Source organism: Neomonachus schauinslandi, chromosome 5 (genome assembly GCF_002201575.2).
Source record: "Neomonachus schauinslandi chromosome 5, ASM220157v2, whole genome shotgun sequence".
Lineage (NCBI taxonomy): Eukaryota > Metazoa > Chordata > Mammalia > Carnivora > Phocidae > Neomonachus > Neomonachus schauinslandi.
The window spans coordinates 93,253,614-93,271,054 of record NC_058407.1 but is presented as its reverse complement, the minus strand read 5'-3'; the positions used below and the strand labels follow the sequence as shown (position 1 = coordinate 93,271,054).

Below are 17,441 nucleotides of genomic sequence, written 5' to 3'. Positions count from 1 at the left end.
GTCCCTGCTGGAGGAGCAGTGGCCCGACTGTGCCACAGATCACGGTTTATGGCAACCCCGAGCTGAGAGTCCGGGCCTGGGCTCCGCCTCTGCAGCCGGCTTCCCTGCTCCGATACCTGGGAGCTCTGCCGCACTCAGGCACCCCCGGTCTTTCTGTGACCCCGAGGGTCCTGAGACCACACTGTCCCAGCGAGGGTTCCACCCCCTGCTTAGCCACTGTAGTGATGTCCCTCAGTGGAGCTGACTTCTACAAGTTCCGATTTTGCGCTCCGCTGCTCTATCACTTGCCAGTAGCGGCTGACGGAGGTCCCCCCCCCCCCCGCCATCTATCTTCCCGAATATCACCTCGGATTCACTTCTCTGCACGTCCTACCTTCCAGAAAATGGTCGCTTTTCTGTTCAGAGAGTTGTTGCTATTCTTTTCTTCGATCTCCTGTTGAGTTCGTAGGTGTTCAGAATGGTTTGATCCCTATCTAGCTGAATTCCTGGGACCAGACAAAATTTAGGTCTCCTAAATTTAGATAAAATTTTAAACTAAGCACATAAACCAGATCTAGCACACTGCCCAATGACACGAGATGCTCAAACCTTTTATTAAAACTTTACAAGCTTTTTAGGTTTCATATGAGTAAAGATCTATGTGTGACAACAGGACTAAAAGCTTTCACTTAAGGGGCACCTGGGTGGCTCACTCAGTAAATGGTCTGACTTTGGCTCAGGTCATAATTACAGGGTCCTGGGATGGAGCCCTGTGTCAAGCTCTGCTCTCAGCAGGGAGTCTGCTTCTCCCTCTCCCTCTGCCCCTCCCCCTGCTCATGCTCTCTTTCTCTCTCTCAAATAAGTAAATAAATAAAAACACTTTCACTTGGTGCCTGGGTGGCTCAGTTGGTTAAGCAACTGCCTTCAGCTCAGGTCATGATCCTGGAGTCCCTGGATCGAGTCCCGCATCGGGCTCCCTGCTCAGCGAGGAGCCTGCTTCTCCCTCTGACCCTCCCCCCTCTCATGTACTCTCTCTCATTCTCACTCTCTCAAATAAATAAATAAATCTTTAAAAAAAAAAAAACACTTTCACTGAAGAAGGCAGGAAAATAAAAGCAGTCACACTCAAAACAAGTAGAAGGGAGAAAATAATAAAGATAAAAGATGAAATAAGATAAAAAATGGACAAACATAAACAAATCAATGAGAAAAATCTGGTTCATTGGCAAGATCAATAAAGTTGATAATTTCTAGCTAGACTCATCAAAACAGAAGAACACAAATACAACAATATCAAAAACATAAACAATATCAGAAAAAAACTGACAGGATCATTGATCCTACACACAGTAAACAGATAATAAGGGAATATTATTGTTATGGGTTGAATTGTATCTTCTGAAAAGATATGCTTAAGTTCTAACCCCTGCACCTATGAATATGACCCTGTTTGGAAATAAGGTCTCTGTAGGTGCAGTCAAGTTGAGATGAGGTCATTAGAGTGGGCTCTAATCCAATATGGCTGGCGTCCTTATATGAAGAGGAAACTGTATGTAAAGACAGGGACACACACGGAGAATGCCATGTGATAACAGAGGCAGAAAGTGAGCCATGCAACTGCAAGCCAAGTAATGCCATGAATCAATGGCCACCATGAAAAGCCAGGAAGAAGCAAAGATTCCACCCAAGTCTCAGAGGAAGCATACTGACACCTTGGTTTGGACCTCTGTCTTCCAGAACAGTGAGAGAATAAATCGTGATGGCTTTAAGCTGGTGAATTTGTGGTACTTTGTTACAGCAGCCCTAGGAAATTAATACAACTGTGAAAAACACTAAAACTATACATTTGACGATTTAGGCAAAATCAATAAATTCCTCGAAAGATCAAGATTATCAAAATTGACAAGAAACAGAATGTCTAAAGAGCCCCTATTAAAGAAATGGTATTCCTAATGAAATGTAATCTCTCAAAGAAAATTTCAGACACAGATTATTTCTCTAGTACATTTGAGCAAACACTTAAGGAATGAAAATTCAAATGCTACCCCACAAAATAGATGGATATTCAGAAACATCCCAAATGAATACATAAGGCCAGTATTTCTCCAATACCACAAACAGAAAAAGATATTTAAACAAATTAGGGGCACCTGGGTGGCTCAGTTGGTTAAGCATCCAACTCATGATTTCACCTCAGGACATGATCTCAGGGTCATGAGATGGAGCCCTGCCTTGGGCTGCTGGCTCAGCAGGGAGTCTGCTTCTGTCCATTATCCTCTCCCTTTACCTCTCCCCTGGCTCACACATGCTCTCTCTCTTAAATAAATAAATCTTTTTTTAACATAAATAAATAAATAAATTAATTAATTAATTAATTAATTAATTAATTAAATAACACACCAATATCCATCATGAATATTAGTACACAATTTTTAAGAAAATATTACCCAAGCAAATCTACCAATATATAAAAAATGATAATAAATACAATATGACCACATGGGAATTACCCAAGAAATGCAAGTTTTGTTTAACATTGAAAAACCATAATGCCATCTATCATATTATGAATATAAGAGAATATCTATATAAACATCTCAAGAGATACAAAAATTTATATAACAAAATTCAATTTCCATTCATCGTAAAGTCTCAATCAACAGGAATAGAAGGGAATTTCCTCAACACGATAAAGAGGATCTCCAAAAACCTGCAGCAGACCTGACATATAAGAGTGAAAAACTAAATACCTTTTTTTTGTAACATGGGGAACAAGACAAGCATGACTCCTATCACCACTCTCTTCAACACTGTACCAGAGGTCCTAAGCAATACAATAAAGCAAGAGAAAAAAACGAAGGAAAGGAAGAAGTAAACCTTTCTATATTTTTTTTAAAAGATTTTATTTATTTATTTGAGAACACTTACAACTTAAGAAAAGATTGAACAGGGGTGCCTGGGTGTCTCAGTTGGTTAAGCATCTGCCCTCAGCTCAGGTAGGATCCCGGGGTCCCGGGGTCCTGGAGTCCTGGGGTCCTGGGTGTCCTGGGATCAAGCCCTGTGTCGGTCTCTCTGCTCAGCAGGGAGCCTGCTTCTGCCGCTCCCCCTGCTTGTGCTCTCTTGCACTCTCTCTCTGTCAAATAAATAAAATCTTTTTTAAAAATAAAATAAAAATAAAAAAAGATTGAATGGACACTTCAATAGGCAAAAAACTAAACAGACACTTCTGAAAAGAAGATACACAAATGGCCAATAAATACACAAGAAGTTGCTCAATATTATTACTTTTCAGGAAAAGTAGTTCAGGAATGAATTACTGATACATGAAAGAACATGGATTTCAAAAACACGCTGAGCAAAAGAAGTCAGATACAAAAAAGTACATGATTATGAAATTCTAGAAGAGGCAAAACCAATTCATAGTGACAGAAAGTGTAACACTGGTTGTCTGGGACCAGGTGGGTAGTGAGGGGGAAGAAAGGAGCTTTTGCAGGCAATAGAATTGTTCTATATCTTGACCTGATGGTGTTTAAGAAATGTATACATTTGCTAAAAACCCACTGACCTCATGACTTAAAATGGGTGCACTTTATTGCATGAAAGAATAAGCAGATAAAGTTGATTTTTAAAATGTCAAGGTCAAGGGGCGCCTGGGTGGCTCAGTCCCTTAAGTGACCAACTCTTGGTTTTGGCTCAGAGTCCCAAGATGAAGCCCTGGATAGGGTTCTGAGCTCAGCATGGAGTCTGCTTGAGATTCTCTCTCTCCTCTCCCTCTGCCCCTCCCACCGCTCACACTTTTTCTCTCTAAATAAATAAATTAAATCTTATAAAGAACAATAAAACAAAATGTCAAGGTCAAGAAGACCAAGAAACCTGAGGAGTTCTCCGAGACTAAAAGAGACTAAAGTGACATCACAACTAAATGTATCACATGATCCCACACGTGCAGGAAAAATACCTATGCTGATATTATCAGGACAGTTGACAAAATTTGAATATGGGTTATGGATGAAATCACAGTACTCTATCAATGCTAAATATCCTGATTTTTATAATTTTACTATGGTTATACAAGACAAAGTACTTGTTCTTATAAAATATTTAGACAAAGGGACATAAGGTCCCCAATTTATTATCAATTAGAACAGCAAGGGAGTAGGGGAGAGAGAGAGGAGAATTGTAAAGCACAGGTAGAACAAAATATGAACAAATGGTAACTACGTGCAAAGGTTACAGGAGAGTTTTTATACAATTTTTTCAACTATGAGGAAGTATGAAATTATAGCAAAGTAAAACCATTTTAATGAAAGGTGATTATCTAGATGGGGGGAGGGGAGGCAAAATAACTATTTTTTAGTTCTTAATTGTGCCACCTCTCAAACCCAGAGGCTACTGAAATGATTTATCCCATTTCTCCTACTAATAAGGAAAAGACCAGGCTATCAGAGTTGTCTAATTGGTTCTATGGGTAGGTCAGGGAAAGAGAAAGGGAATTTCTCAGGGCCATTAAAGAAAGGGGAAACCTCTCCAAAGACAAAAGCATGCACTCTTTCTCAAGAAGACAGATGGCATCTGATCTCTTAAATCATAGTCCAAAAGAACATTTCCTTCCTTTTCCCACTCATCTCTGTTTCCACAGTAAAGTAACTCCTAGTAGCAAAAACATTAGTTTGTTAAGTATTCACAAATTATCACAGGAACAAACAAACAAATAAATATCAGGTTCCACTGCACCTTTTCTTCTTGTATATATTGAAGCGGGCAGAGAAAACATCATCAATTCTCTCCTCACAGATACATTTGTAGGTCTTAGAGCACCCAATAGTTGTTATTCTTGTTGAGGTTAAAAATGCACATTGTCCTCTTCCAGAAGAACTCATGAATGTATAGTTACTGTAAAATAGAAAACACACATGGTCAACTGTTTAGGGATGTCTGGGTGGCTCAGTCAGTTAAATATCTGCCTTCAGCTCAGGTCATTATCCCAGAGTCCAGGGATCGAACCCCACATCGGGTTCCCTACTCAGTGGAGAGCCTGCTTCTATCTCTCTCTCTCTCATTCGCTCTTGCTCTATCTCATAAGTAAAATCTTAAAAAAAAATTAAAACCTTCTTGAATAAATTTATGAGCTGGCAAGAAGCAAATTCAGGCTCAGGCTGAGGTTAAGTAAAGGTGGGAACCCAGAAGGGTAAGTGAAGGACTGAAGTCATTTTTTCCCTTAATTGATACAGTAGATTAAATATGAATTCCACTCAAGTTTCCATATGGAAGAAAACCTACAAAGAGTTGAGACCCTGAAGATGTATCTTCAGTGTAAACTACCCTTGAAAAGTCTTCAACCTTGGACTTAAGCAGAAGAAAAAATGAATAATCCCACCTAAGAATCCAAAATTACCAATTATCCCTCATGCAATTTGTATTTGAATATTATTTGAATATCCAAATCCCCTACAGGAAAAAAAAAAAAAAAGGAAGATAAATGAAACTAAGTAGCTTGGGAGGCATGGGCAGAAAGCAAGAGATGTGTTCAATAAGTACGGATGAGGAAGTTAGTAACCTTTGAGACGTGTCAGGTATAGATACTGTAAGTACAGCATGTGCCTGCTGAACATAGGCAAGGAAGAAGGAACCAAGTAGCACTACATGTCTCACTCAAAATATACATTATGCACATAGACACTTACATCTATGAGGTCTTAAATTCACCTCCTACTGGTGACACTCTTACTGGCCCTCTGCCTAACAAACTCAAATAAAATCCATAGCTGCTCATCAGGATCACTGGAAAGCTGCAGCTGTCCCCGGGCTTACATGCTCCCACATTTCCCCACAAGAGAAAATGCATATGCTGGCCACAGAGCCTTCTGTTTGTTGGGCCCCCTTACTCAAAACTCAAGTGATACCCTAGAAACCACGCCACTATCAGGAAAGGGGGATGCAGAAGAGTCAGGCCATCTGAAGATTATGTAACCCAGGATTCAGGTAACCTTTTACCCACTTGCACCTTATCCTGAATGTGATAACTGATCCTATCCCATCCCATTGTGATAAGCTATCCCATTTCTTTCCCCTTGCATTGGGCTATTTGTTCCAAATTGACTTAATTAACTAAATACAATTTGAGCATCTTAATTTGGCCCATGAGCCTTTCTGTTCTGTGCCTCTGAAGTGTTTGCCTGGAAGTGTACTCACAGGCTATGACTGCATCAAGGTAATTTCCTGCATGCCATCTCTTTTAAGTTTGCAGCCACCTTCATCTCAGTCCTCAAATAATTTCCACAGCAGCTCAAAAAGGAAAAAAACACTACACAGAAAATGACACCATGAACAAAAGCCAGCAGAAACTATAGAGTAGACCCACAAAACTGCAAATATTAGAATTATCCGATACCAAATATAAAATAAGTATGTATGACATCTTTCGAGAAATAAAAGACAGCTTGAAAAAGTGAGTAACTAGCAAGATTTAAAAACTTAAACCAGAATCCCTAGAAATAAAAGGTATAAAAGTTAAGATTTTTAAAAAATTATTGAACAGTTTAACAGAAAATTATAACTAAATGGAAACCCAAGAGTTTACAAAATACTTCACTTCAAAATAAAACTATGGGGATGTCTGGATGGCTCAGTTGGAAGAGCTTGTGACTCTTGATCTCAAGGACAGAGTTTGAGCCCCACATTGGGTATAGTGATAAACAAAGAAACAAACAACCCCCCCAAAAAAACCATAGTGAAGGCATATGTGTATGTGTGCGTGTGTGTATACTCACTTAAATTTATATTTATAAATAATATAAACTAATAATATACAGATTGTATGATGGTGTTATGTCCTGATAAACCCAAGACAAATTGAAAATACCAAAAGTCAAAAAATGCATGTAATACACCCACCCTACTAGCTTATCCTAGTGTACCTTAAATATGATCAGAACACTTTTGTTAGCCTATGGTTAGGCAAAATCATCTAACACAAAGCCCATTTTATAATAACGTGTTGAGCATCTCATGTGATTTATTGAATACTACCCTGAAAGTGAAAACCAGAACGGTTGTATGGGTATAGGATGGTTGTTAAGTGTACTGGGTTGCTGATCCTTGTGATCAGTCAGGAGCATCACTGGGAGCTCCAGCTGCCTCCACCCAGCATCAGCATCACAACAGAAGATCACACTGCACATCACCAGCCCCGGGAAAGATCAAATTAAAAATTCAAAGTACAGTTTCTACTGAACGCATATTGCTTTCACACCATTGTAAACTAGAAAAATTGTAAGTCAAACCATTGTTAGTCAGGGACCATCTATAAAGAAGTTTCAAATGAACTTTGGGGATCCTCCAAATACTTAACTTGTGATTGTGGGAGGGATCACTATAGCTGATTCAGGAGGGTCCAATTCCTTCATATCACTTTATGATTTGCATTTGTTTTGGGTACCTCATAATGCATACTTCTGAGCATGTGTTTAGCATCAAAATTGTGTTAATAATCTGTATGACATTTCTCTTTCTTTTTAATTATAATTCCTAAAACATGTTCTTCATCATTCTACTTATTCTTACCAATGACCTCTGTGTGAAAACCACGTGAAAAAGAGAAGATTCTTTTTAGATACAGTCCTCCCAACCCCAACACCAATGTTGGAGTTTGAATGCATTCCAGAGACTTACATCCCAAAAGGTGGACCAGTGTCAATCCATTTCCATTTTTGTTCTCTATCATCATATGATAATCCAATCCAGTAGTTATTCCTATAAGTTTGGGGTTGAATAAAGGCCTGTAAGGAAACAAAACATATCATGTGACTAGCCCCATCTGTTAGATTAATGAAAAGGAGGAAGGTGAAGGTCCCAGCTGTTTCTATGGACAATAAATACTCTGCTACACACCACACCATGCTTCATCTCTATTCCTGGAAAACCCTCCCTCCTCTCCATCCTCATGCTTTTATTTTCCAAAGTAAGTTTTACCTCAAAGATTATTTACTTAATGTTAAAAATTCCTGCCACTCTCATGGATTATTTAAACACGAAAAAAATTTAAATCTAAATATCTAACACTAGACTTGTTAAATAATGTATGTCACTATAAAACTACTCAAAACCATGCTCCAGAAAAATATTTAATGGTGTAGAAAGTGATCGTTACTTATTATTAAATGAAAAAAGGAATCTTCACAACAAATTTATTAAAATAACAACTATATGTGCTAAGTTGTGCATCAAAACCCTCAGCCTCATAAGAGAAAGGCTTGCTGTAGTTTAGTAGTTGGAAGGGGTGAAGGGAAAATGGGCAGTATTTGGAAATATTTACTATGTCAAAAAATGTAATATAGCAAAGTGACATTTTACGTAATGTCTGATTAAATGGCTGAATGTATTTCAAAATATAGGCTTAAATTTAAGTGAGTTTTACTGCAACAAACATTTTATGACTTGATATCATAAATCCTTTTATGTTGTGACTTAAAACATCTATTAGATTTGCATATAAATGTTATGTTGTTTTCCTAAGGGATAAATAGAGGTTTTAGGCTGATCTTTGAAAATACTTCTCTGTAAAAAATATTTTGTGTGTGTGGATAATTTTTACTAGTAATAAATTAAAAGATAATTTTGATATTGTCACTTTATTTTCTCTTTTTACAATTCCTTTTGAAAGATATACATCATTTTACAATATATTAGAATATTGATCAAGAAAATGTTACCTACCGATGCCATGAAAATCACCATGAGGCTAACCTGTAAAACTGTTATCACTTTTATATTCCTCATTATTATCTCCTTTTTGCAGGTGGAAAAACTGAGATCCAGAGGTTGAGTAATTCAACCAAGGTCACACAAATAATAGGTAGCAGAAGCGGATTTGCCTGATCCCAGGCAATCTGGCTCCTGGATTCCTAATAGCACCTACTGGATTAGGTTCCTCCAGGCTCTTAGTTGCCAGCTTGCAAGGATAAATAACCACTGCTTCCAGGCTGCAAATACCAAAGGGTTAAGGGCTCCATCGAAGGAGAGGCACACTTCTCAGTGAGCTGTTCTGCACACACCTTAGAAAAGGAAATGAATGCAAAAACCCAAACTGAATCTTCAAGGGGGTTTCCATTTTGGAAACAATAATGGTCATCATGATAAATAATATATATTGAATGTTTAGAAAGTAGCAAGATCATATATGCCTATCAGTAGGCAGGGTTTTCCAGAACCCTTACCTTTCTTACCCACACAATTTTTGCTCACTCAACAGACACAATACAGAGAATACCTGAAGGTCCCTCTTTCTGGCCTCCCCCTGTCCTCAGTATCTCAACATCTCTCAATATCCTCAATATCCTCAACATCTCAATACCCTCAACATCACTCCAAGCATGAGAGACAGTTAGGAAAACAAAAGTGAATGTAACAGTCCATGATACCAGTTCATCTTCATCATTTATCTTCAAAAGAGATGAATTATAACTTTGGCAAGTCTGTTTACATCCGTTCCAGTTTTTACTTTCAGGAATAAAATAATAACACTTTATTCCACAACAGGACCAGCGGTTTTCATAGAGTTTGCCTACAACATATGAGGTGAAACATTATCTGGTATTCTGTTAAACAGAGCAATATACTTACCAGCCCTCCATAATTAAATAAAATCTTAATAGCTATCAATAATGATAATATTAGGTTCATCAAGATTCTGGAATGCCAAAAGATATCTCTTATATTCATTGCAGCATTATTCACAACAACCAAGACATGGAAACAACCCAAGTATCCATCCATAGATGAATGGATAAAGAAAATGTGGTATATACATACAATAGAATACTATTCATCCTTAAAAAGAAGGAAATCCTGTCATATGTAACAGCCTGGGTTACATACATACATACAATTACCTTGAGGATATTAAGCTAAGTGAAATAAGACATTCACAGAAGGACAAATACTATGCGATTCCAGTTATATGAGATACAAAAAATAGTCAACTCAGAAAAACAGAAAGTGGAGGGTGGCTGCCAGTGGCTGGGGGAGGTAAAAATGAGGAGCTTTTGTTCAATGGGTATATAGCTTCAGTTATGCAAAATGAGTAAGTTCTAAAGATCTGCTGTACAATATAGTACCTATGGTTAACAATACTGAATTGTGCATTTAAAAACTTGTAAAAAGGGTAGATCTTGTGTTAAGTGTTCTTAACCGCCCCCCCAAAGAAAAAGTGACATGGGAAAGCTTTTGGAGGTAATGGATATATCTACTACCCTAATTGTGGATGATTTTACAGATACATGCATATGTCCAAACTTGTCAAATTATATACATTAAATATGTGTATTTTTTGCATATTCGTAATACCTAAAGCTATTTTTTAAATAATAAAAGTAATTTTTTAAAAAGATTCTGGAATGCCTTCTAAATAAAAGAAACATGATTCTTTAGAATTTCTTCTTTTCCTCATATATCTTATAATGTACCAAATTTTTAAAATACTATTGATTCTTTTTTTTTATTATTTTTATTAACATATAATGTATTACTTGTTTCAGGGGAACAGGTCTGTGATTCATCAGTCCTACACAATTCACAGCGCTCACCATAGCACATATTGATTCTTTAATAGCAGAGAGGATAAATTCCTGGTACCATATCTAAATGATATTAAATATGCAAAATTGTTTTATAAATTCCAAATCCTAAACAAATATTTTATCACTTATTGATTAACTTGGTTAATTCGTTCCATCCATTTGCATGACAACGGAGTTTATTGTATGGGATTTAATATCCTTATCTCTTGGATGTTTTAAAGGGTATTATCACACAGAGTTATACAAACATCAACACTTCAGCAAACTCTGCAGAAGTACTGCAGAGCCTGCAGGGAGTGTATATAGACCAAATACCTGAGGTCAAGGCACAACGGAAACACATACAACAGAATTACCTTTACAAGAGCACCCAAATAAAAGGCCTTGTGCCCATTTAACCTAAGTATATTCTTACTAATAGCCTCCATATTTCATGTCAGCCACAAAGTGGAGTGTCTAATTTGCCCACAGGTCCAAAAGGATCCACGTTTTCAGGGAAGCTGACACACTATTTCACCTCCCTGAAGCAGTCAGAATGCAAGAACTGCCAGTGAGTTTGGGTAGATACAGAGCTCTGTTAATCCCAACACGGCTCCTGGGGTCTCAGTCTCACATTTGACGTAGGCAAACCCAAACACTCATACTGCATCTTGAGTACAAATAAAAAGGTGTTTAGTAGACCTAGATCACTAGCATATACCATCAGCCTGCCTATCAGGCCTCAAAGCTTCTGGAAGGGGAAGAAATAAAGGCAAATCATGCAATCTTCCATTCAAGATGCCCTTCATACCTTCATTTTCTTTCTGACATCTCCTATCTGCAAACAGTAAATCCTGTTCCTTTTTCTGCTGAAGCGATTCATTTTTGAGAATGTTATATCCTAAAGTCATATTTGTCAAAAGTCGCTCCTTTAAGTAGCTGTCATTTTGCAAAATGTGGTGCTCTCGAGTCAGGTTTCCTATCATTTCCCCCAGCTGATGATTTTCTTGAATATACTGAAAAACTAAAATTAATAGCATAGATATAATACAAGGGTACTCATATACTTGAATGTTAAAATTCAAGACAAAAGAAAAAGTCTCACTTTGACAACCAACCCCTTTCATTACTTTAAATGGTTAATGTGACATTTAGAAAGTAACACCTCAATAAACCGACCGTAGAAATGGAAACTTCAAACTTCACACTATTAGCAACTTATGTGTAGAATAAATAAAAGAAGATATCTGAATAAAATTATAATAGTAACATCTTACCATTCAGTTCAGTTTCTTTTTAACAATTAGCATATCATTTATAAATAGGTCCCAGAGTAAAAACCAGTCAATCAACACTTAGCAACACATTTTCTATATATGAAAATCTGCACTAGGAAACATGAAGAAATACCATCATTGTTACTGAAGGTGATCGAATAGAAAAGGGAGGAAGATGTAAATAAGTACATTTATTTGAGTGGCACGTTAGTGATTTTCTCTAAAGATGTCAAGAAATTCAAATAAAAGATAAGAGTTGAATTCAAGATCATCTAAGGTACACGTACAGAATCAATCTTTTTACTAAACTCTATCAGCACAGACTTGGAAAAAAAATCAAGAGAAAGTCATAATTTCTTGTGAACAGTTGTTTCTCAAAGAATGTGTATCTAATATTTACAATGATCTAAACTCAGAAGACATTATATGACTAAGTCCTGTATCTGAATGAATGCTATTATGTATTCTACAGAATGAGACAGTTCATTAACCTACAGAGTCATTGGAATAGGTGAATAAAATGAAAATGACACTGTGACATGTCTGGGACATTCCATCATGATAGCCAGGGAACAGTTAGTATCTGTGCAAATAGTGGTCACTGCTATTACTCAGACTTGAAAGTTGTATTTTAACTACTCACTCTTTGTCCCCAATAGGGCGACTGTCACCGATAGTAGTAAACACAAGATCCCAAGAATCACTGCAATGAGATGCCAGGTCACTGAAAACCCTTTATATAAGGAAGAAAGATAATCATCAGGGACAAAGCCTTGCTCACTGCTAACCTTAACCTGGGATACCATTTGAAACAGAGATAACCTTCTCTAAAAATTTTACAAAAATATATCATACAAATTGATTTAAATTTATGACCCAGTAATTACAGTTTTAAAGTCTCAGATTTCTGACTGATATACACCCACTGTAGAAATCCTACGCACAAGAACAGTCCTCTAGGATTTTAAAAGCACTTTCCCTACTAAAGCACAGATGGCCTAATATATAGATTTGTCCAATCACTATGTTGTACACCTGAAACTCATGTACATTGTGCATCAATTATAATTCAATTTAAAAATTCAACAAAGTTTTTTTAAAAAGCACAGTTGGCAATAGATATAATACACTTTTATAAGAGTCCACACTGATGTGTATACTCCTTCCTGTGATCACAACTAATCATGAAGAAGAAGGAAAAAGCAGTCAGTATTCTTGAGGAATTGGTAGCCAATAGTGGATATTATGAGGCTGGAAATGTGATTGGGGTCCATCCTTAAAAGAGTTTCTACAAATCAACTTTCCCTTCTTTTTCATCAATCCTATTTTTCCTTAGACAATATTTATCCTCCTACTTTTGAGGTCCTGGGTCTGAAAATTGTATCTCTGATTGTCACTAAATTAAAACAATAAAAGTTAATCTCACTTTAGAGTTTGTGACAATATTTGAAGGTAGAGAGTGAGGACGGAAAGAAGAGAAAAAAGTGAACGCTCCTTTTGACTAATCTTCTGTTTCTTCATTACCAATTAAGGTTTGATAAATATTTAAGTCACCTAAAATATCTTTTTGTCTGAATAAAAACATTGTTTCTAACAAATATTCCCATTTTTCAAGCATTCTCTAAGACCTTTGTTTCTCTAGGAAATTCAGTGTTTTCTTTTTTTTTTTTTAAAGGTTTTATTTATTTATTCATGAGAGATAGAGAGAGAGAGGCAGAGGCAGAGGGAGAAGCAGGCTCCCCGCGGAACAAGGAGCCTGATGCGGGACTCGATCCCAGGACCCTGGGATCATGACCTGAGCTGAAGGCAGATGCTTAACCGACTGAGCCACCCAGGCGTCCCTCAGTGTTTTCTTGAGACTCTAATCTGTCCTTTACTTTTAAAGGCCTCACAAATTCCTCTTGACCAAATTTGAATAAAAACACTTTATTAGCTTTGCAAATTTTAAAGAATTCATTAATTTCTCCATTTTCACAAACATAAAAATATAAAACAAGGCTTTGCTCTGCTACTCTACACCATCATGGTTTCTTATTACTATTTGAAAACAAAAGGACAAACAGGAACTTTTTTCAAATGTCAGTTTGACAATCCATAAGAGATGCTTAAGATATATACCTTTGCCATCATTTTTCCCAGGCCTTTGAGTCCCACCTGGCCTTAATCTATTTGGTGACTCTGAAGAAGACTGAAGAAATCTCAGGGTGGAATAAATCACTTGCTGATCGCTCATATCTACAGTAAGAAGGGAAAGATGCTTTAAATTAAAGCCTCACAACAGGACGATTTCTGTCAAAAGAAAAATTCAAATCTCAGGCTGTAGAAACATACCAGCGACATACCTAGAGGCTTGTGTGTGTATCTGTATGAGTGAATGTGTGTTTAACTCCTTCAAGCGCATAAAGCATGTGGACTGATCCTGATTTATATAAGAAATGGAAAATCTTTCAATATTTCTGTTAAACTCATTTATACTCCTAGTGATTACTGCCATGATTATTAGAAAATATCGAAAGAATTTTTTTTTAAATGTCCCAATAGATTGAATAGGCTGGGTCCTATGCAACCAGCCAATTTAGCTCAAAATGTTGAACATACATATACGTATTTTATTCATTTATATGTCAGAGAGAAAGCGAGAGAGTACAAGCAAGGGGAGCTTCAGGCAGAGGGAGAAGCAAGCTCCCTGCTGAGCAGGGAGCCCAACACGGGACTCAATCCCAGGGCCCCAGGATCATGACCTGAGCCTAAGGCAGATGCTTAACCAACTGAGCCACCCAAGTGTCCCTGAACATACATATATAAATGTTGGACAAATTTGGCACCAGTATAAATTACTGAGACACTTTAAAAGCTATCAATTCAAAAAAATGAAAATTCTGTTTGAAATTCCAAAAAAATATATATATCTTGGCCTAAAAAGCCTTAATATACATGTTCAGATATACATATAAATATTGAAAAGTTCTTGCATTCTTTCAAATATAACAAGACTCTACCAGAGTATGTTTCCCAAAGTATAACCCATAAACCATCTGCAAAAGAATTATTAATGGTTAACATCGCAGATTGGTCAACAATTCAGACTCCAGTGGCCCATGTAAGATATGCTGAATAAAAATCTCAGTGGAACCCATATACCTGTATTTTTAATCCCAAATGATTCCATGTATATTTGAATTTTAGAAATAACTTTCTAGTGTGTGATGTTGCCAGAGAAGCCTCTCTGAAAATAAAATTTGTCAACAGGCAGTCATTAGTTAATATCCATAAAGGATTCAGTCTATTAATGGATATCAATATAAAAAGAAATTATTAGGGTCGCCTAGGTGGCTCAGTTGGTTAAGCGACTGCCTTCGGCTCAGGTCATGATCTCAGGGTCCTGGGATCGAGCCCCGCATCGGGCTCCCTGCTCGGCAGGAAGCCTGCTTCTCCCTCTCCCACTCCCCCTGCTTGTGTTCCCTCTCTCACTGTCTCTCTCTCTGTCAAATAAATAAATATAATCTCTTAAAAAAATATAATAAAGAAAAAGAAAAAGAAATTATTAAATAATAAATCTTTAAAAGCTACCCTGATTCTGATATTAATCAGTGTGAAAAGATGATATCCAAGAAACAGAAAATCTGGAAAACAAATTACACATGAAACTCTATTCTCCTTAAATTTTTTTATTAATTTACAAAATTTTCTAAACTTATTCACATTTTCCCTAATTTCCTAAGGAAGAGGAGTCTTTTCTATTACACAATCCTTTAAGGTGGATAACATCTACATCATTCAACACAAAGCAAAAGTCGCAGTGTATCGAGAAAAAGAAAATAGCTTTCCATGAATTTTGCGCTACAGTTTTCACATCCTTTAGAGTTAATGCAGTTCTAATGTAATCATTAGAAAATGCTTTTCTATCAATCCCCATATTTACACCAAGCCATTTATAATAAAATGCCACCTTCCTAGAATCTTTTTTTCCCAGAATCTCTTTGTTATTAAGTGGCGCTAGTAGGAAACTCAGATAACAAAGATCTGGGGGAACAGAAGCAGACGTTACCTGTGTCTATGCCATGCAGGGATGCAGGCAGAGAAAGCTGATCCAGAAAAGAGGTGGAAGAAGTTGGCCTTTTTGATCCTGGATCCCTTGTGTGCGTGAGGGGCTGTAAGACAGAAGGCAGAAATGATTGTCTCTGAATGGTACTCCCACTCAGAAATTTACTGCCCCTCCTCTTGGCCAAAGTGCTGAAAGGAAATTATATGAAAAGGCTGATGCTGAGGTACATCTTCCTCCATTTCAACTAACCAACCACTTCATACTCTTTGCAAAATAACGTTCAAAATCACTATTTGAGGACTGAAAATATAAACGAACACAGCTTTGGAAAAAATAAGAACTAATATCTTCAACAAAAACTAGCCTATTTAAAAGAAACTACTAGCAAAAACAAATGATTAAAGTGCATAAGTATACATATACCTAAGAAATATTATAACTAAATTCTTTAACTCTTAAAGAGTCTGTCTCTTAGAAACTTTCTCTTACATGCCACTATCTGAAAAAAAAGATTTTTTTCCACTTATGTGTACAATCAATAAATGTATTTTAAAAATTATTTTAAAACATCCATTATCCCACTACAAAAATTTTGGTGTCTATTCTTCCTGTTTCTTATCCACACACTATGATTACTGTGAAAGTTGGCATTATTCATACATAATTTTTTTGATTTATTATTTTTTAATAAATGTTTCCTTACTTAAAAAATATTTATCTAAAATGTGATTTTAAAATCCATATATAGTCATTACCCACACAGATTATGCCACAATTTATTTAGGCAATCCCCTACTGTTGGACACTTGAGTTGTTTTCCAATGTATTGCTAGTACAAAAAATTTATGGCCTTACATTTGAATGCTGTCTTAGGAAAAATGTTTAAACATGAAATTAGGGGGGGTTAATACATTAAAGCACTTTGATACATATTGCCCAATGCCTTCCAGTGAAGCTGCTCCCATTTATATACCACCAAGGTGTGTGAAAATGCTCACATTTTATTTTTTCAAAAGATACTGTTGAATTATTCCTCTACTTGAGTTTTGTACATGAATCTTACTTCATGAAGAACTACAAACTTCCAGCTAAAAGAAATTCATTTCTGTAACTCTGTTTCTATGAGCCAGACCTTACCCAAACCTCACTGAAGTTCATTTTCATTTAATACAGGCCTTGTCAATCTTCTGACATACAGCTCTATGAAATCAACTAAAGTTGCTCTTCAAAGGAGATGATTATGGTTAATATGGAGTGTGGAGGAAGAGGAGAGAGGTGGAATGAGAAACAGAAATTGGTCATGAAGAGACAGCTCACCCTTACTTCACCAGGGTCTGACCAAGTTCCTTACTTATTCTTCTCTTTCCTTACCGACTTCCAGCCACAACTAAACCATTGTACTTTAGAAGGATTTCCCATTCTTCAGGTTGTTCATGCCTCCCACCTCTCCTCCAAACTACTTTACAAACACAGCTACTGAATGTTCTGACCACTAGGACCAATCTAGGTTATGTTGCTATTCTTTGGCCCTCAGCGGGCCCACTTCTGTCCCCAAAGCACTCCTTAATCTCTGATCACCACTTG

The 17,441-nt window shown here is 36.8% G+C and overlaps 1 protein-coding gene across 1 annotated transcript; it reads right to left on the bottom strand.

The window, feature by feature from the left end:
* Window positions 1-3,030: 3,030 nt before the first annotated feature.
* LOC110580946 (killer cell lectin-like receptor 2) lies at window positions 3,031-14,045 on the bottom strand. The gene is made up of 7 exons (XM_021690642.1): window positions 13,931-14,045; window positions 12,456-12,545; window positions 11,347-11,559; window positions 9,399-9,541; window positions 7,651-7,757; window positions 4,714-4,872; window positions 3,031-3,112 (listed from the first exon to the last, which is right to left on the bottom strand). The coding sequence occupies exons 1-7, from the start codon at window positions 14,043-14,045 to the stop codon at window positions 3,031-3,033; spliced, it is 909 nt and encodes a 302-aa protein (XP_021546317.1).
* Window positions 14,046-17,441: the final 3,396 nt, after the last annotated feature.